The 21,255-nt window shown below is 30.4% G+C and overlaps 1 protein-coding gene across 10 annotated transcripts; it reads left to right on the top strand.

Annotated features, from left to right (window-relative positions):
• The first annotated feature begins 387 nt into the window (after positions 1 to 387).
• LOC110627099 (probable inactive shikimate kinase like 1, chloroplastic) lies at positions 388 to 19,031 on the top strand. 10 transcript variants are annotated; one of them, XR_002489833.2, is made up of 12 exons: positions 388 to 669; positions 761 to 801; positions 901 to 955; positions 1,086 to 1,158; positions 1,245 to 1,332; positions 1,615 to 1,697; positions 1,805 to 1,928; positions 2,050 to 2,128; positions 2,211 to 2,275; positions 2,361 to 2,458; positions 6,441 to 6,491; positions 6,598 to 6,919. XR_002489833.2 is itself a non-coding variant. In XM_021773341.2 (11 exons), the coding sequence occupies exons 1-10, from the start codon at positions 393 to 395 to the stop codon at positions 2,427 to 2,429; spliced, it is 954 nt and encodes a 317-aa protein (XP_021629033.1). In that variant the 5' UTR covers positions 388 to 392; the 3' UTR covers positions 2,430 to 2,458; positions 18,841 to 19,031. The 10 variants fall into 10 exon arrangements, 6 of the variants coding, with proteins under 6 accessions (XP_021629033.1, XP_021629034.1, XP_021629032.1 ...); XR_002489834.2 differs by lacking the exon at positions 6,441 to 6,491 and having other exon boundaries at positions 2,361 to 2,530; positions 6,666 to 6,919; XR_006352584.1 differs by lacking the exon at positions 6,441 to 6,491 and having other exon boundaries at positions 2,361 to 2,530; positions 6,639 to 6,919.
• The last annotated feature ends 2,224 nt before the right edge of the window (positions 19,032 to 21,255 follow it).

Genomic DNA, 21,255 nt, shown 5'->3' with positions numbered 1-21,255 from the left:
TTTTAGTTAAGAATTAATATAAATTTACTATTTAAGATTCATAAATTTTAAAATTATTATTCATATACTTGAGATTTAATTTTATTATATTTTTTATATAAAATTATATCAAAAATAAGTTATATAAAAATTTAAATTTTATTATTTAAAAATAAATTATAAATATTATAATAAGTATAAAAATATACTACATATATTAAAAAAATTAATTATAATTAAATATATTAATTATATATAAATTAATTATAAATATTTTAAGTAAACACATAATTATTTAAAATTTTAAAGGGACAAAATGTTGCTTTGGGTATGACAATCATTAATGGAAGGGCCGAGCCCATTTTTTCACAAAGCCCAAATTCCTTTAAAGGCCACAAAGTGTCAAACTATTGATGTATCGTTACAGAAGTCGGGAACTGAGCATAACTAACCCGTCGATGGAGATAACGGCACCACTACTTCCGACGATTTACTCATCCGTCCTTCTTAACCCCCAAGTTCCCTGTCGTTCGCTTCACATTCATGCTCATCAGTCCACTCGCTCACTGCGCACTTTTGTCAAACACAAGCCTCGATTTCAGAGACCTTCAATTTTTATCGACTTCCGCACTCCATTCCACAATTCCCTCACCACTACTTGCTCGCTTCCCGATGAAGCTGCTACTTCCGGTGAGTTCTTTACTACCACTTGAAACACTTTCAACCTCCTTTCATTTCGTACTCTTCTCTGAATTGGGTTTTGTACTTGTTTGCTATTCAGCTGCTGAGGTTGCTATGGATGAACCTTCTCTAACTGTGAAGGTGAGATAAAGAATAATAGATGTAATGTTCGAGTTTAGTGTGTTTTCTTTTGGATAGAATTGAATGAATTTGTCTTTAACTGTTTTAATTTTAATTCAGAAAAAGGCAGCAGATATCTCCTCAGACCTTAAAGGAACTTCTATATTTCTTGTGGGTAAGCACTAGATTATAGTTTCTTGACACGCTCTGATCAATGCTTTTGGTGACTGCGTTAACAATTTGGCATGATTTCTTACATAATAATTGTGGGGTTCCAACATTTTTTTTTTCCTTTCCTGTGAAAGGAATGAAAAGTTCCATGAAAACCAGTCTGGGCAAACTTCTGGCGGAGGCATTAAGATATTATTATTTCGACAGGTATTAGATATGTGTTGTGAACTATAGCTTGGAGAGATTGTAAAGCTGGATAGTGCAATTTTACTCATTGAGCATTTTGCTTCCAGTGATAGTTTGGTAGAGGAAGCAGCTGGTGGTGCATCTACTGCCAAATCTTTTAGGGAGACGGATGAAAAGGGATTTCGTGAATATGAGGTGAAATTTTTTTCATAGTCATTTTGATTTTCTCTTTGTTGGTTTGTGGATTCCATTTTGGTTTTTAATTATTGAAAATTAAGAGACAAATTCTGTTTTGAGAGGCATTGCTTAGGAAAGAGTGACCTTTTATCTGTGATTAAAACCTACCTAAGGTCAACAAAGGCCTCAGCCCTCAGGGTCAGCAGGGATAGAATTTTCAGCACGTATATTTGTGCAATCTCTGTTATTTGAGGATTTAGATAATCGGTTACCTTATTTTGAAGTCGCATTTTGTCACAGACTGAAGTATTGAAGCAGTTATCAGCTATGGGTCGGCTTGTGGTCTGTGCTGGAGATAGTGCAGTCCAGAGTTCCACTAACCTGTATGAACTTGAAATTAGATTGCACTATATTCCAGATGAATACTATTCATATTTATTATATTTTTTTCCCTTTTGTGTTAATCCTTGCTTCCTTCTAAGCATTGTAGGGCACTTATGAGACATGGCATTTCACTATGGCTTGATGTACCCTTGGACATGGTAGCTAGGGAGATGAATGAAAACAGTTTTCAACTTACTGCATCGGAGATAGTTTCTGGAGATCATTTAGAGGTTTTCATTTTCCATCTCAATTTGTTAATTTACTACCATGTTTCCCTATTATCAAGTTACTAGCTTGTTTTGCAATAGTCAGCCTTTCTAATTTGTAACTGATGAGATGTCTGATAACCAGGTACTTACTCGGTTGGTTGCCAGATATGAAGAAATGAAAGGAGGATATGCTACAGCTGATGCAAAAATTTCCTTGCAGAGTATATCCCCATTATTTATCGAGCTTGTTGCAGATTTCTTAGTTTTTTACATTAATTTGTAATCATTGCTTGTTTTAAGCAGAAGTAGCTTCTAACTTGGGCTATGATGAGTTGGATTCAGTAACAACAGAGGATATGACTTTGGAGGTAAAGAAATCTCATTGTTCTAGCTAAAATAGTATGGCAGAGTAACAATAATCAGGGTCTCTTCCTTCTCTCTTGACATTTTCAGGTTCTAAAGGAATTAGAAAAACTGACAAGATTAAAGAAGATGATGGAAGAAGCAGCAAGACCCTTTTAGCGAATCACAGCCATGTTCTTACAGCTTGTGTAAGATTTTCATACCTACAACTTTTCTGAAACTGTTGATCATGTCATGAGCTGAGCCTGTATCTATCTCGGGTATGCTTTTATTTTTCTATGGCATGCATATGTAGTAGTTGTTTTTACTAAAAGAATGGAGTAATCTTAGATGATCTAATAGAAAACTAGCCCTCTTGATCATCTCCTTTTGTTGCAAATGCCCATTTACAATTTATGGCACATGATATTCTGCAAACCTTAGCATCTGCAGCTAGATGTGTTGATTTCATTGGCCATAGTACACTGCATTGAATCTGACCTGGACCCTTCCCTACTTGTATTTTAGCTAAGAACAAGCCTGTTTGTTATCACTGCAGTTTTTACGTTTTCTGTTTTTTTTTTTTTCGAGGAAAAACCATAAACTTGTGCCTCTAATCTGTTTTTATTATTATTATTTTGAAAGTTCTTGTAAAGGTTTCAAAATGAAACACAATATATGAAAACTCAAGTTCATGATTTTCCTTTTAGTTGTTACAATTTCTGTCACACCCATTCTTCTCTAATCTGTTGAGATGGATATGACTCAAAAAACTAATAGAATTTCCTATATATATATATATATATATATATATATATATATATATATAGTTACAATTTCTGTCACACCCATTCTTCTCTAATCTGTTGAGAATTTCTGTCACACCCATTCTTCTCTAATCTGTTGAGATGGATATGACTCAAAAAACTAATAGAATTTCCTATATATATATAGTTACAATTTCTGTCACACCCATTCTCTAATCTGTTGAGATGGATATGACTCAAAAAACTAATAGAATTTCCTATATATATATATATATATATATATATAACCTGCTATAATTTTAAAATATTGAACATAGAAGAGAGGACTGATGGCTGGTCTAGTCAATTCATAATATATTTGCACCAAAATAAATACATCTGGTATTTCAAAATTACAAAAAGTTACAAAGAACTTAGGATTGGCCCGACCTCCACTAGATTCTGAGCGGACAAAGTGGAAGAACAAAAGGAAAAAAATAAAGTTTGGATACTTAATAGTATCAAATATTTAGCTAAAATAGATCAGCTGAATAAATACAGTTTAATTCAATTAATATAAATTAAGCTGAATACAAATTGCTAAGATGTCACCGTTGGATAATAAATCCAAAAATTATAAATGTGATAAATAAAATCCGCTCCCTGTGGATAATGTTGGCATCTCAGGTGTGATAAAATAAAATAATGACAGTCTGAAAGTAATATTGGCATCTTAGACTATATGATGACAATATTGGTCCAAAATCTAATAAAATACTGGTCATACACATGTGCAGAGCTACCCAATGGGTGACCACTTGACATACGCTCCAAAGGCTGTATAAATCAAGCGTTGTCCCAAAGACATTATAAATATATGCTAAACGGAAAATAAATCACCTGTCATAAGGGTATTATCTGTTCGGAGTGTATTCTGCTATTCGTTTTATCCATTCCCATTTTAAATAAATAAAATAGCATATACATATAAATATATTTTTAAGAAAAGTATTAATGTTATATATTTATCCACTCACTTGTATTGAGGACAAAATAGATTTAAATTGCAGGAACACCCCTATTATCTATACTGGAAGCTGGGTCCTCCTCTAGAATTAAGAAGAAAAATAATGTATCTAAGTGATAAACAAATATTCTAGGATGAAAATATAAAATGTAAAATGCGAATTTTAAAAATATATATATATATTTTAAGAAAAATTCGGTAATATTTCGATATAACTAGACCTCCTAAAATTATACAGACTCAACAAAAATACAAATTAAACTATAAATATTATTTGGATCAACCTATGAAAATCATCAATCCAAAAAAAATAGAATTTCATTAATTGGGTCTAATTAAAACTTATCTCCTTTTAATTTTCAAATCATAAAAATCACTATTTAATGGTAGGGAAAATAAATTATATCATAATAAAAGGGATAAAACTCACCTATCCAAATATTGGAGTTTCTGGAAAAAATTATTGAATTTTCGAGCAGGATATTGGTTTCAATAAGGACCTAGCTGAGAATTTTGAAAGTTTATGGAAGTTTATGGATTGATTAGATTGAGGAGGAGATTTGGAATAAAAAAAAGAATTTTTTTTTTTTTAAAAATAACAAGAGCTTGCTCTAATTGTTTTCTTCATCCTGAAGAAGGTGAATGCTCTGTTCGAGACCTAGCAGTGCTAAAGAAGAGAAGGTTCTTAGGAGCAAGATAATATTCCTAGTTAAAGTTCGATGGAGTAACCACTCTACTAAAGAAGCTACTTGGGAAAAAGAAGAGAATATATGAATTCAATTCCTACATTTATTTCCTTCACCAGGTATGTAAAATTTCGAGGACGAAATTACTTTTAGGATGAAAGAATTATTATACCCGGTCCATTAAAAAAACCCATAAACTTATATATAAAAAAAATTATTATTAAAATAAAATTAAAAAAATAATAAAATTATTTATTATTATTTTTTGAATAATAATTCTTTTTATATATAAGTTTATGGGTTTTTTTTAATGAACCGGGTATAATAATTATTTCCTCGTAAAAGTAATTTCGTCCTCGAAATTTTACATACCTGGTGAAGGGAATAAATGTTGAAATTGAATTCGCATACTCTCTTCTTGTTTCCAAATAGTTCTTTAGTAGAGTGGTTACTCCATCGAACTTTAACTAGGGGTATTATATTGCTCCCAAGAACCTTCTCTTCTTTGGCAATGCTGGGTCACGAAACCAGAGCATTCATCTTCTTCCTTCAGTATGAAGAAAACAAACAGAGCAAGCTATGTTGTTTTTTTTTTTAAAAAATTATTTTTTAATCCAAATCTCCTCCTCAACACAATCAATCCATAAACTTTCAAAATTCTCAGCTAGATTCTTATTTAAACCAATATCCTTATTGAAAATTCAATAATTTTTTCCAAAAGCTCCAATATTTGGATAGGTGAGTTTTATCCCGTTTATTATGATATAATTTATTTTCTCTACCATTAAATAGTGATTTTTGTGATTTAAGAATGAAAAGGAGATAAATTTTAGTTAGACCCAATTAATGAGATTCTATTTTTTTTTTATTAATGATTTTTATAGGTTGATTCAAATAATATTTATAGTTTATTGTATATTTTTATTAAGTCTGTAATTTTGGGAGGTCTAATTATGTTGGAATATGGTCGAATTTTTCTTAAATATATATATATATATATACAAACACACTAAGGATCGAACATACAAAGATTCAGAATCAAGAAACAAACAATTTTAAAAAAAAAAACAAATTTAACAGGTTATAACTTTTAATGGTATGTGACTTTGTAACCCAAGTTTCTTCTACGGCACAACAATTTGCCGGAACGAAGAGGTCTGGTTTTCCAGTCGATATACTAAGAAAGTATAATATTACTGGCCTTTATAACAAGTAAACAATTTTCTGATGTGGAAGATCAGCCTAAGCCGCAACCACAGAGCATACTTAAATCAAGTAATAAAATTTATTTTATGGCTAGGGCTTCTGCAACCTTAACCTGGGATCTCCAGAATTAAGTCAGAATGTGGAGGGAGAAGAGAAAAGTGTTGTCAACACGGGCTTATAAAAGTAACAGATATAAAATAAAACTTACTATATTTAATAACACTTCAGAGAATTTTACAAGATTTCTGAGAATTGTTTAGAGAGAGAGTTTACAGAGAAAATGTGAAGATAGAGAAAATAGAGAGAGGAAACTACAGGCATGCCTTCACAAAGGGAGAGGCTTCCTTTTTATAGAGAATTCTTAAGCTTCTACTATTGAGTCACAAGAGCTTTACTGTTGATTCACACGGATTTTACTGTTCATGAATAGTGACTTGTCTGCCACTCTTCAGCTCCTTTTTACTGTTGATGAATAGTTTGTCTGACACTTCTTTTACTGTTTTTGTCTTTTACTGTTAATGAATAGAACTTTGTCTGCCACTGCTTTTAGTCTGAATCTGATGATGAGGACGATGAGGTGTCTTGTCTTTTCTTTTCTTTTCCTTTTTTCTTTATTTTTTCTTTCTTTTTCTTTTCTTTTTCTTTTCTGTTTACTTTGTCTGTCTTGCTTTTGATTTTTATAGTCGGGAGAATTCCATAACAGTCGTCTTCATTACTGTCGTAGTGGGAAGACACCGGATTTTTACTGGAGGATGACGTACTTGATGACGCTGTCGACTCCGTCTCCGAACTTGACTATTTTTTATCCTTTCTTCTGGATTTCTTTCTTGTTTTACTGGAGGATTTCTTCAAGAATTATTTGCTGGATGATTGTTTTACTTCTTCTTTCTTTATTGAATCTTCAGCAGTAAGATGATTGAACATTTATTGACAAATCATCTTATATTCTTCTGGGGTTCTAGCTGCTGCTAATAAGGCTTGACATTAGGCTTTCTGGATTCCAAATGATGGCTCTCCTTGCAGTGTTAATTTATCAGCATATGACCGGAATATTTAATTCTGTTAATATACTGAAAATCAAAATACCATTGGTATACCCAGGGAATAAAAAACTGTATACAAAAATATATTAAAGGAGTAATATATTTTTCACTCTGGACATGTTTATAATTGGTTTTAAAATATTGATATATTTGAAAAACTTCTGGTGATAAAATATCATCAGTAATACCTTTACCTTGCCACCATTTTAAAAACCAGTTTGGAAATCTGGTGGTGGTTTTAATACTCTGTTGATGAAAATATATCAACCACGAATGAGTAGTGGTTGAGTTTTGAATATAAAAAATATTTTTCCATGCTTTTATATAGTCAAAATAATTATATGAAGAACAATACCTTTTTAAATTTTTAAATGATAATGAAGTGTATAAATTCGAGGTCGGCCAATCCTTCGGATGGATAACCCGTTTTATTTGAACAGAGGAATATGCTATTACATTTTTATAATTTTTATCAAAATTATGTTTTATTTTAACTGATGCTGTTTCTTCTAAAATACTATAATAATAATTCTGAGGTTTTGACAAATCTTTCTGTGTAAAATACCAAATTTCAGGAGAATACTTTCTAATTACTTCCCATGGATTTATATCATTAAAACCATTTTCAACTTTAATTTCAACCTTTAAAATATTTTTTAAAATCCAATTATAAAACTAGTGTTATATCCTTGGGAAGATTGGATTTTTGGCAAACCCACAGCCTTCAACGGATTTGATAAGTCTTTACTGTCTATCGTTTGAGACAGATTAGCCGTACCATGAGCGGGTACGATCGCTTTGGTTTTAGAATTTATACCTGAGTCTCCCGAAGAAGATGCCATATTCTGCAAAGCTTTTATTACTTCTGATGATTTACTTAATTCTTTTATCCATTTCTTTAGGTCTTATGGGTTTTTATCTGATACTTGGGGTTTTATGGTGGTTTTACTGAGTTCTTCCGAGTGTTCAGAAAGAGCTTTAGTGGTGGAACTAGAGCTGGATTTTATTTCCTTCTGCTTATTCTTCTTTCTTCCCATTTCTCTGTAAAAATTCTCGTGTTAAAAAATCTGGTATATTATTACTACTGCCTTTAATATACTCAATATCAAAATAAAAAATACTTTTTTTAATGGTAGAATAATTTTACTGGGTTGAATTCCAGTGTCCTGAGGTAAACTGGATTATTCTTTCTTTATCTATTTTATGTTTTAGAATTCCTCCATATCCTAAATCTGAAGCATCCGTCTCTACTATTTTAAATGCAGTCGGATTTGGGATATACAGATAAGGAATTTCTTTTACTAATGATTTTATGTGTCTTATAATACTGGTATGTTCTTCGGTCCATGGTTCAGCATTTTTCTTAAGTCTATCATGAAATGGTTTTATCATTCTGTTTAAATTTGGGTAAAGGTCTATAACATAATTTAGGCAACCTAGAAACCTTTGTAATTGAGTTTTATTAGTTATTTCATTAGAAAACTTATTTCCAAACATCATTGTTCTTTCTCTTAGTTGGATTATACCATGTTCTATATAGTGTCCTAAAAATCTAATTTTAGTCTGGAATAGATTCATTTTAGTTTTACTTAGAGCTATCTTATTCTTTTTTATTATCATACAAAATGTCTTCAAATGTTTAAAATTTTCTTCTATACTTTTACTGAATACTAATATGTCATCTATATAGACTACGCAGAATTTTGAATAAGGATTAAAAATATTATTCATTATTCTCTGGAATTTTGATGGTGCATTTTTTAATCCAAAAAGCATTACGTTCCACTCATATTGACCAAAAGGAACAGTAACTGATGTTTTATACCTATCTTTAGGATGAATTTGAATCTGCCAATAACCTGACTTCATATTGAATTTACTAAAAATATTTGCATTATATAACCTATTTAAAAGATATTTTTTTATTAGGGATAGGGTACCTAATCCATTTTAATGCTATATTTAATGGTTTATAATTTATAACCAACCTTGGTGTACCTCTTTCTATTTCTGCATTTTTATTAACATAAAAAGCTGCACATGACCAAGGACTTCTTGATTTACTAATTAATTTTTTATCTTCTAATTCCTTAATTTCTTTTTTACAATGCTCTAATAATTTTGGTGCCATTTGAATTGGTCTGGCCTTAGTCGAAATTGATTTTTCATTAAATCCTTTTTCATATGGCAAATCTACTATATGCTGTTTTCGAGTCCAAAAAGCATTAGGATGATCTGCACATAATTCTTCTTCCATGTAATTTTTCTATTCTAGTATTTATAATTTCACTTTCTAATTGATTTTTAATCCTAGTTAAATGTATATTATTTTTTAAATCTTTTAAATCTTCTGTTTTAAATTTTATTACCGAATTTATTTCCATTGTCCTAATGGAATGTGCATTAAATTCAATTTTTTTTGTTTTAGGCTTTTCTGTGAATTCTATTCTTATTGTTTTATTTTTTACTTTGAATTTTATACAATCTTATTTTACTGAGTAGGGTGTTATAAGATTTATGAATGATGTTTCTAATATTACCATATGATTTATTTGTTGTGATAACAAGAATACAGTTTTTAATTCTAGGTTCTGATTTACTATCAATACTTCTGTTTTTCCTAAAATATTTAAATTAGTTTTATTTGCTGTCGTTAATCTTTCATTAGTTTCATTCCAGAATCTCTTGGGTATTACACTTGATTTTATACAATTTAAATCTGCTCCTGTATCAAATAATGTTATTGTATCTATTATAAATTACTCTGATAATTTAATCGTTACTTTTATTAAATATTTTCTAGATGTTATTTCTTGTAATAATAAGATAAAATTATTATTTATTTTTTTACTGTCTAATTGACTTATTTCATTCTAATCATCTTCCTTTTCTTTTTCAGATGAAAAAGATGATTATAAAATTAATTGTTTTTTCAAAAATTTTATCGTTTTTGAATCTTTCTAGAGTTGATGCGTTAAATCTTTTACTTCAGTCTTTATTATTTTAATTTCTCTTTGCAATTCTTCTATAGATACTATTTCTTTAGGTTTTTTTATTTTTACTTAATATTTTAGTTAAATCATAAGTTTGTTTTTCTATCTTAGGAACGATATTTTTAACTTTTTCTGCTTCATCAAAATTTTTTATTAATTTTTTTAAAAAATTTTCTTTAGTACTATTATCTTCTATATTGTTTATTAATTCCAATAATGAGCCTTACTCTTTAGTTAGGACACTTATTGATTTTTCTGACGAGCTAGTTCCTAATTCATTTATCTGGTTTTCACTCTCTATTAGTTCTGACTCTGAACTTTCTGAATCTATATATAATTCCTGAATTTTATTTATTATTTCATCTAATTCTAACTCATTTAATTTTTTATTGAACCTATAAAACTTAGATGTATGACCTTTCTTTCCACAATTGTAACATGTTAAATTTTTAAATGATTTTTCATTCTGGATCTTATTTACTGGGGTTTTCTTTCTATATTTTTTATAAAGTTTATAATTTTTCTTCTTATAGTATTCTTCTTTACCTGGTTTTGATATATATCTTTTCTTGTAATACTGATCCCTTTTATAATATTTTTGTGGCTTAAATTTAGAGCACTGACCATTACAATTTTTATCCTGGGTTATTCCATAATCAAATTGTTTACAAAAAGATCATAATTTTTGTTTAATTTTATGCATTTCATATTTCAATGTTTTCTGTAATTTTAAATCTTGACAAATCTGTAAACCTTCCTTTTGAATTATACTTACCAATTGACCTTATGTTAATTTTCTATATGGTATTGGGTTACCAAATTGTTGCTTTATATTATTCCTAACTTTCTCTCCTAGGAAGTAATGCAGTCCTGCTAGGAATTTCTCTTTCCAAAAATCTTGATTTGAATCTTCTCTTCACATTAATCTAGTTAAAAATGTAGTTTTATAATACTGAAAATCACTTAATTTTTTACATTTTAAATTACTCAATAGTTCAGCATTTTTATCTTTTAAGTGCGATGGGTCTCCTATAAGATGTAATGAAATTGTTAGAATTAAGATTGATACCGCGTCCTGAATGGTTTCTCCTAAATATCACTATTTACTTGAACTGAGTTTAAAATTTCTAATTGCTGCATATCTGTTAAGTGGTAATCCCACCATCCTTTTAACTATCCTGTAAAACCTGCTATAATTATTTCAGCTATTGCCCTATCTGAGGCAAAAGACTGGGTTTTATACGCATTAGCTACCATAGTCATTTGCTGCAATAAACTTAAAATATTATATTAAGATAATCCATCTATATTCCATTCATATACTGTCGAAGCATTATACTTAAACTGAGAAGTATTATTTGGTTTATCTAATAATCCTAGATTTGGTGCTCTACTTATTATTTCTTTATGTGTTATAGGATTTATTTCAAATTGTTTAATATTTTCTAAATCTGGCTCACTTTGCTCAATCTCAGATCCTGATTCTTCCTCTATTACATTTATATCTCTGGACTGAGGTGTTTCTGGAACTATGTTTTTACTAGATTCTGAACAAAGATCGAACATACAGCTAATGCATATAAAGCCCAGTCTTTTGCCTCAGATAGAGCAATAGCTGAAATAATTATAGCAGATTTTACAGGACAGTTAAAAGGATGGTGGGATTACCACTTAATAGACATGCAACAATTAGAAATTTTAAACTCAGTTCAAGTGAATAGTGATGGTGAACCCATATATAATGACTTAGGAGAAACCATTCAGAACGCGGTATCAACCTTAATTCTAACAATTTCATTACATTTTATAGGAGACTCATCGCACTTAAAAGATAAAAATGCTGAACTATTGAGTAATTTAAAATGTAAAAAATTAAGTGATTTGCAGTATTATAAAACTACATTTTCAACTAGATTAATGTTAAGAGAAGATTCAAATCAAGATTTTTGGAAAGAGAAATTCCTAGCGGACTGCCTTACTTCCTGGAAGAGAAAGTTAGGAATAATATAAAACAACAATTTGGTAACCCAATACCATATAGAGAATTAACATATGGTCAATTGGTAAGTATAATTCAAAAGGAAGGTGTACAGATTTGTCAAGATTTAAAATTACAGAAAACATTAAAATATGAAATGCATAAAACTAAATAGGAATTAGGATCTTTTTGTAAACAGTTTGATTATGGAATAACCCAGGATAAAAATTGTAATGGTCAGTGCTCTAAATCTAAGCCACGAAAATATTATAAAAGGGATCAGTATTACAAGAAAAGATATATAGCAAAACCAAGTAAAGAAGAATACTATAAGAAGAAAAATTATAAACCTTATAAAAAATATAGAAAGAAAACCCTAGTAAATAAGACTCAGAATAAAAAATCATTTAAAGATTTAATATGTTACAATTGTGAAAAAAAGTCATACATCTAAGTTTTGTAGGTTTAATAAAAAATTAAATGAGTTAGAATTAGATGAAGAAATAATAAATAAAATTTAGGAATTATATATAGATTCAGAAAGTTCAGAGTCAGAACTAATAGAGAGTGAAAACCAGATAAATGAGTTAGGAACTAGCTCGTCAGAAAAATCAATAAGTGTCATAACTAAAGAGTAAGGCTCATGATTGGAATTAATAAACAATATAGAAGATAATAGTACTAAAAAAAATTTCTTAAAAAATTAATAAAAAATTTTGATGAAGCAAAAGTTAAAAATATTGTTCCTAAGATAGAAAAACAAACTTATGATTTAATTAAAATATTAAGTAAAAATAAAAAACTTAAAGAAACAGTATCTATAGAAGAATTGCAAAGAGAAATTAGAATAATAAAGACTGAAGTAAAAGATTTAAAGCATAACTCCAGAAAGATTCAAAAAGGATAAAATTTTTGGAAGAACAATTAATTTCATAATCAATCTTCTTCATCTGAAAAAGAAGAGGAAGATGACCAGAATGAAATAAGTCAATTAGACAGTAAAAAAATAAATAATAATTTTATCTTATTATTACAAGAAATAACATCTAAAATATATTTAATAAAAGTAACGATTAAATTATTGAAGGAATTTATAATAGATACAATAGTATTATTTGATACAGGAGCAGATTTAAATTGTATAAAATCAAGTCTAACACCCAAGAGATTCTGGAATGAAACTAAATAAAGATTAACGACATCAAATAAAACTAATTTAAATATTTTAGGAAAAACAGAAGCATTGATAGTAAATCAGAATCTAGAATTAAAAACTGTATTTTTGTTATCACAACAAATAAATCATATAGTAATATTAGAAACACCATTCTTAAACCTTATAACACCCTACTCGGTAAAAGAATATTGTATAAAATTCAAAGTAAAAAATAAAACAATAAGAATAGATTTCACAAAAAAGCCTAAAACAAAAAATTTGAATTTAATAAAAGTACATTCCATTAGGACAATGAAACTAAATTCAATAATAAAATTTAAAACAGAAGATTTAAAATATAATATACATTTAACTAGGATTAAAAATCAATTATAAAGACTAAAATAGAAAAAATTACATGGAAGAAAAATTGCATGGAAGAAGAATTATGTGCAGATCATCCTAATGCTTTTTAGACTCGAAAAAAGCATATAGTAGATTTGCCATATGAAGAAGGATTTAACGAAAAATCAATTTCAATTAAGGCCAGACCAATTCAAATGGCACCAGAATTATTAGAGCATTGTAAAAAAGAAATTAAAGAATTAGAAGATAAAAAATTAATTAGTAAATCAAGAAGTCTTTGGTCATGTGTAGCTTTTTATGTTAATAAAAATGCAGAAATAGAAAGAGGTACACCAAGGTTGGTTATAAATTATAAACCATTAAATACAGCATTAAAATGGATTAGGTACCCTATCCCTAATAAAAAAAATATCTTTTAAATAGGTTATATAATGCAAATATTTTTAGTAAATTCGATATGAAGTCAGGTTATTGGCAGATTCAGATCCATCCTAAAGATAGGTATAAAATAGCATTTACTGTTCCTTTTGGTCAATATGAGTACGTAATGCCTTTTGGATTAAAAAATGCACCATCAGAATTCCAGAGAATGATGAATGATATTTTTAATCTTTATTCAAAATTCTGCATAGTCTATATAGATGACGTATTAGTATTCAGTCAAAGTATAGAAGAACATTTTAAACATTTAAAGACATTTTGTATGATAATAAAAAAGAATGGGTTAGCTCTAAGTAAAACTAAAATGAATCTATTCCAGACTAAAATTAGATTTTTAGGACACTATATAGAACAGGGTATAATCCAGCCTATAGATAGAACAATGATGTTTGGAAATAAGTTTCCTGATGAAATAACTAATAAAACTCAATTACAAAGGTTTCTAGGTTGCCTAAATTATGTAATAGACCTTTACCCAAATTTAAACAGAATGATAAAACCATTACACTTAAGAAAAATGCTGAACCATGGACCGAAGAACATACCAGTATTATAAAACACATAAAATCATTAGTAAAAGAAATTAATTATCTGTATATCCCAAATTCGACTGCATTTAAAATAGTAGAGACGGATGCTTCAGATTTAGGATATGGAGGAATTCTAAAACAGAAAATAGATAAAAAAGAATAATCCAGTTTACCTCAGGACACTGGAATTCAGCCTAGTAAAATTATTCTACCATTAAAAAAGAAATTTTAAGTATTGTAATTTGCAGAAATAAATTTCAGTGTGATTTGTTGAATCAAAAGTTCTTAGTCAGAATTGATTGTAAATCAGCAAAGGATGTTTTAAAGAAAGATGTTGAAAATCTGCCTCTAAACAAAATTTTGCTAGATGGCAAGTGATTTTAAGTATTTTTGATTTTGATATTGAGTATATTAAAGGTAGTAGTAATAATATACCATATTTTTTAACACGAGAATTTTTACAGAGAAATGGGAAGAAATAAGAATAAGCAGAAGGAAATGAAATCCAGCTCTATTTCTACCACTAAAGCTCTTTCTGAACACTTGGAAGAACTCAGTAAAATCACCATAAAACCCCAAGTATCATATAAAAACCCAGAAAACCTAAAGAAATGGATAGAAGAATTAAGTAAATTGCCAAAAGTAATAAAAGCTCTGCAGAATATGGCGTCTTCTTCGGGAGACTCAGGTATGAATTCTAAAACCAAAGCGATCGTACCCGCTCATGGTACGGCTAGCCTGTCTTAAACAGTAGACAGTAAAGACTTATCAAATCCGTTGAAGGCTGTGGGTTTGCCAAAAATCCAATCTTCCCAAGGATATAACACTAGTTTCATAAATGGATTTTAAAAAATATTTCAGAGGTTGAAATTGAAGTTGAAAATGGTTTTAATGATATAAATCCATGGGAAGCAATTAGAAAGTATTATCCTGAAAATTGGTATTTTACACCGAAGGATTTGTCAAAACCTCATGATTATTATTATAGTATTTTAGAAGAAACAACATCAGTTAAAATAAAACATAATTTTGATAAAAATCATAAAAATGTAATAGCATATTCCTCTATCTAAATAAAACAGGTTATCCATCTGAAGGATTGGCCGATCTCGAATTTATACATTTCATTATAATTTAAAAAAGTATTGTTTTTCATATAATTATTTTGACTATATAGAAGCATGGAAAAATGTTTTTTATATTCAAAATCCAACCACTACTCATTCGTGGTTGATATATTTTCATCAACAGAGTATTAAAACCACCACTAGATTTCCAAACTGGTTTTTAAAATGGTGGCAAGGTAAAGGTATTAATGATGATATTTTATCAACAGAAGTTTTTTAAGTATATCAATATTTTAAAACCAATTATAAACTTGTCCAGAGTGAAAAATATATTCCTCTAATGTATTTTTGTACACAGTTTTTTATTCCCTGGGTATATCAATGATATTTTGATTTTCAGTATATAACAGAATTAAATATTCCGGTCATAGTAAGAAAGTACAAAGTAAAATGGTGGGGATCATTCAGGAACTCTACCATAGAAATGGTTGTAAAAACCTGGATACTTAAAAAAGCACAGTTTCCTACTGTGTCTTATGCTGATAAATTAACACTGCAAGGAAAGCCATCATTTGGAGTCCAGAAAGCCCAATGTCAGGCCGGCCTTATTAGCAGCAGCTAAAACCCAAGAAGAATATAAGATGATTTGTCAACAAATGTTCAATAATCTTACTGCTGAAGATTCAATAAAGAAAGAAGAAGTAAAACAGTCATCCAGCAAAGAATCCTTGAAGAAATCCTTTAGTAAAACAAGAAAGAAATCCAGAAGGAAGGATAAAAAATAGTCAAGTTCGGAGACGGAGTCGACAGCGTCATCAAGTACGTCATCCTCCAGTAAAAATCCGGCGTCTTCCCACTACGACAGTAATGAAGATGACTGTTATGGAATTCTCCCGGCTATAAAAATCAAAAGCAAGACAGACAAAGTAAACAGAAAAGAAAAGAAAAAGAAAGAAAAAATAAAGAAAAAAGAAAAAGGAAAAGGAAAGAAAAGGCATGACACCTCATCGTCCTCATCATCAGATTCAGACTAAAAGCAGTGGCAGACAAATTTCTATTCATCAAAATGTAAAAGACAAAAACAGTAAAAGAAGTGTCAGACAAACTATTCATCAACAGTAAAAAGGAGCTGAAGAGTGGAAGACAAGTCACTATTCATGAACAGTAAAATCCACGTTAATCAACAGTAAAGCTCTTGTGACTCAATAGTAGAAGCTTAAGAATTCTCTATAAAAAAGGAGCCTCTCCCCTTGTGAAGACATGCCTGTATTTTCCTCTCTCTCTATTTTCTCTATCTTCACATTTTCTCTGTAAACTCTCTCTCTAGACAATTCTCAGAAATATTGTAAAATTCTCTGAAGTCTTATTAAATATAGTAAGTTTTATTTTATATCTGTTACTTTTATAAGCCCGAGTTGACGACACTTTTCTCTTCTCCCTCCACACTCTGACTTAATTCTGTGGATCCCAGGTTAAGGTTCCAGGAGCTCTAGCCATAAAATAAATTTTATTACTTGATTTAAGTATGCTTTGTGGTTGCGGCTTAGGCTGATCTTCCACATCAGAAAATTGTTTACTTGTTATAAAGGCTAGTAATATTATACTTTCTTGGTATATCGACTGGAAAACCAGACCTCTTCGATCCGGCAAATTGTTGTGCCGTAGAAGAAATTTGGGTTACAAAGTCACGTACCATTGAAAGTTATAACATGTTAAATTTTTTTTTTTAAATTGTTTGTTTCTTGATTTATATATATATATATTTAAAATTTACATTTTACGTTTTATATTTTCATCAAAGAATATTTGTTTATCACTTTGATATATTATTTTTCTTCTTAATAATAGGGAGGACACTATTTCCCCTATAGATAATAGGGGTGTTTCTGCGATCTAAACCTATTTTGTTCTCAGTACAGATGAGTCTAAACCTATTTTGTTCTCAGTACAGATGATTGGATAAATATATAATATTAATACTTTTATTAAATATATATATATATGCTATTTCATTTATTTAAAATGGGAATGGATAAAACGAATTCATATTTATTGAATTAATGAAAATTGAATTTTAAATCACAGCTGAATAAATAGTGAATGCATTGTGTATATGCACCGAACAAATAACACCCTGATGATAGTTGATTTATTTTCAGCTTAGCATATATTTATAGTCTTTGAGGTGCTTGATATACACAACTTTTGGGCATATGTCAGGTGATCACCCTATGATCAGTATTTTATTAGCTCTTGGGCTAATATTGTTATCATAGAGTCTAAGATGACAACATTGCTCTCCGTCTGTCATTATTTTATTTTATTACACCTAAAATACCAACATTCTCCACATGGAGCATGTTATAAGTGTATGCGAATTTTATTTGTCACATTTATAATTTTTGGATTCATTATTCAGTAGTGATATCTTAACAATTTATATTAGCTTAATTTATATTAATTGAGCTAAATTGTATTTATTCAGCTGACCTATTTTAGTTAAGTATTTGATACTATTAAGTACCCAAATTTTATCTTTTTCCTTTGTTAAGTAAATTATACTCACTCCTTATACTTTTAATATTATATATCCTTTTTGGTGATCCACCTCTAGCTGTCTACATTTTCTAGTTTTGTCTTTTCTTTCACTTTGTCCGCTCAAAGTCGAGTGGAGGTCGGGTCAATCCTAAATTATTTGTAACTTTTTGTAATTCTAGAATATAATATATAAATTGTATATTCAAGTGCCGGATGTATTTTATTTGGTGCAAATATATTATGAATTGACTAGACCAGCTATTAGTCCTCTCTTTTATGTTTAATATTTTAAAATTACAGTATGTTATATGTATATATATATAATATTAGGAGAAATTCTATCAATTTTTTGAGTCATATTTGTCACTACATATTGGAGAATGGATGTAATAATTTCAATATTCATACTCTTCATTTTCTCATAATATCCGTCTCAGGTCAAATTCCCTCTTTTCATCGTCACCCCCTCTCCTCCTATTCCTTTGTTTAATTTACTCTTTTTTTTTTAGACAAAAGAAAATTACTCATTTTTTTAAAAAAAAAAATGGATTGCCTAAGAATGAATTGAATTCTTGTAAATTATTAAATTCCAAATAGGTTTTTTCATACAAAATTATCGTTGTCTTCATTTTTCATTCATGATTGAATTCTTGTGATATTGTCACTCTATCATTTTCTTGCAGAAACCAATTTCTTCAGCAGAAACTAATTTCTTTCCTCTCTTGTTGAAGCATCAACTTCAACCAAACTCTAATTTCACTCGAGTAAATTTCAACATTTGAATATGACTTTTCTTCCTTTTACTTTTTCCCAGTTGTTGGATCAATATCAAATTAAAGAACTGGTGGATGTCACTGTTCACTGCCATTATTATGATGGACTCAACTGATTTTTGTTAGGCCAAAGATGTATTTTCACCTTTAGAATTTATATATATATAAATTAATTATGTAAAATTTAAGAGATTTAAGGTTATTTTTAATATAGGCAGTACAAATTAAAATAGACTATAGATTATAATTTTTATTTTCTTTTCTTTTTTTTATTAATTAATTTTGTATTGTCCTGCACAATAAAATGATGCTAACTTTTTTTTTTAAAAAACTTTTCAATAATTTTTCCTTTAACTTCCGTTTAGTTTTTTTTTTTTTAAAATAATTGGATTCATACTTCTCACCACATATTAATAAATTAAATATAGTATAAAAAACTACTCTTATTATTTCATCAAGCATATTTGGTTTTTCCGTTTAATTTTATATTTTCATACATCTTAATTATGATTTTATATTTTTCAACCACCTAAAAGAGGAATCCCACGAACTTATAATTTTAATTTATATTTTTTAATTGGATCAAATTATTTTCAATAAATTATTTCCATAAATAGAGTGAAATCTCAATTTAAATAGAAAATTTAGGAAACTAATAAAAATAAAGATTTTTTAACTGACTTAGATTTTATCCATTAACAAAGTTGAGGATAATTTGTAAATTTAACAATGTCTTTTAAATAATCTCGTTATTCTCCCCTTCTCATTTTTGTATATAATATGATAATCTGAGATCTAGAAAATAGGGTTTACAAATGGTTCTGTAAGCTTGGAAAAACTTGGTCTGAGAGGAGAGTGTTTCCTTTTATTCTTTTTCTTTGTCTGCCAGGGACGTGTCATGACCTTACTTCCATTGGGCCACCTGTCTCTGCCATACTGATACAGACGTACGAGAGTATAAGGTCTCTGTTCCATGCGTAACGACCATTTAATTCTCCTCTGGCACGTATGCAGATGGACCCACCAGGCGGATGGGCTGGCCACCTTCCTTCTTCTGGGCTGGGCTGAAAGATGAGATTAAGGCTGAGCCTAGAGGAGATCTGATCATTGGGCCGAAAAGGCTGGGCCGGCCTGATTGAGAAATCTAGGTGAAGCCCGGTCTTAAGGCTGAGCGGGCTGGACCTGGTTCATGCGGGAGACTTGAGGGCCTCCAAGTAATGGGCTGTCGTCATGGGCCTGGCCCCAAGACCGGGGTGGAGAAATCCAGCGATCATCAATTACCCCTTTACCTTCTCATCAGTTATTGCCCGACTGATGAGGGGGTAAATATCGAGAATAATCATGACCGCGCCGTCCAAGGACAGTTCTCCTCAAAACACTTTTTCGTCTCATTACTGTTTCAAATTTCGAATTTCTTCCATCTTCTCAAAACTCCTACTCTCCTTTACTCTCTGTGCGCTTTGCTAGCTTCGTCTCTCTGCCCTCCTTGCTTTCAAGGTACGTTCTTCGCTCTTCCATGGATAGTCCGACTCCAAGTCTCCTTGAAGTCTTCAATCTAGAGTCTAGCATTACCCCGTCCAACATCGGTAATTTCCTTCCCAGGAAATACTTGGATACCCCCTTTTTTCACATCCGGGCCCTTTACCGGAATGAGAGGATCGTTCTTCCCGATCCTCCTCCCCATGGCCTAATCGACCCTTAGAAGGACATCAGCTTGGTCTTCTTCGCTAAGCAGAAGGAGTATGGTTTATCCTTTCCCTTCTCTCCCTTCTTCATCGAGGTCTTCCGGTACTTCGAGATAACCCCTCGAATGCTGGCTCCGAATTCCATCCTCTTCATGTCTTCTTTCGTATATGTCTGTCTGAGTTGGGGGTTTACACCCACGGCGCGTCTTTTCGTCACCTTCTTCAGGCTGTTCAAGGCAAGCCAAGGTTTTTACTACTTTGCCCCTCGCAGGGGGCTGTCGATCTTCTCGGGTCACAAAGACTCGATAAAGGGTTAGGTGGAGGGGTTCGCAGTGGTTGAACTGAAGAAGACCTCTGGGCTAGCCTGGGGGGTGACGCTCTACTGGGAGGATGTCTCCCTTGGTTGTAACGACCTGCCCCAGCTGAGCCTTACCGAGCAGGTTGGGTTCATTCGACTGACTTCTGTTGAAAAGAAGTATGACGTCGAAAAGTGCATGTATGCGTCCAACCTTTGGGATATCAAGGACGTGGGTACTTTATTTTATGTAAGTTTTGTCTTGTTTTTGTGATTTTTGCTAGGGTTGCTCTAACTTGCCTTGATTTTGGATTTTTGCAGCTTCTGGAGTGAAAATGGACCAGATCAAGCCTCCAAAGAACTTTACATTGTCCTAGGAGAGCATGAACTCTACTCTGGACGCTCTCCTGGCTGGGCGATCGGTGGGAGAAGCTGCTCAAAAGGTAGCTGAAGTCATTTCTTCCAGGTCGGCTAGC

The sequence above is a fragment of the Manihot esculenta genome, chromosome 11 (genome assembly GCF_001659605.2).
Source record: "Manihot esculenta cultivar AM560-2 chromosome 11, M.esculenta_v8, whole genome shotgun sequence".
Lineage (NCBI taxonomy): Eukaryota > Viridiplantae > Streptophyta > Magnoliopsida > Malpighiales > Euphorbiaceae > Manihot > Manihot esculenta.
The sequence above is the reverse complement of the archived record's forward strand: the minus strand, read 5'-3'. Positions and strand labels throughout refer to the sequence as shown.

Excerpts from the sequence above, each read along its gene's own strand:
- LOC110627099 (XM_021773341.2), top strand. The coding sequence starts at position 393 with ATGTATCGTTACAGAAGTCGGGAACTGAGCATAACTAACCCGTCGATG. Across the intron at positions 1,159-1,244 it reads AGATATTATTATTTCGACAG|TGATAGTTTGGTAGAGGAAG; the intron begins GTATTAGATATG and ends TTTTGCTTCCAG. Across the intron at positions 1,333-1,614 it reads AGGGATTTCGTGAATATGAG|ACTGAAGTATTGAAGCAGTT; the intron begins GTGAAATTTTTT and ends ATTTTGTCACAG.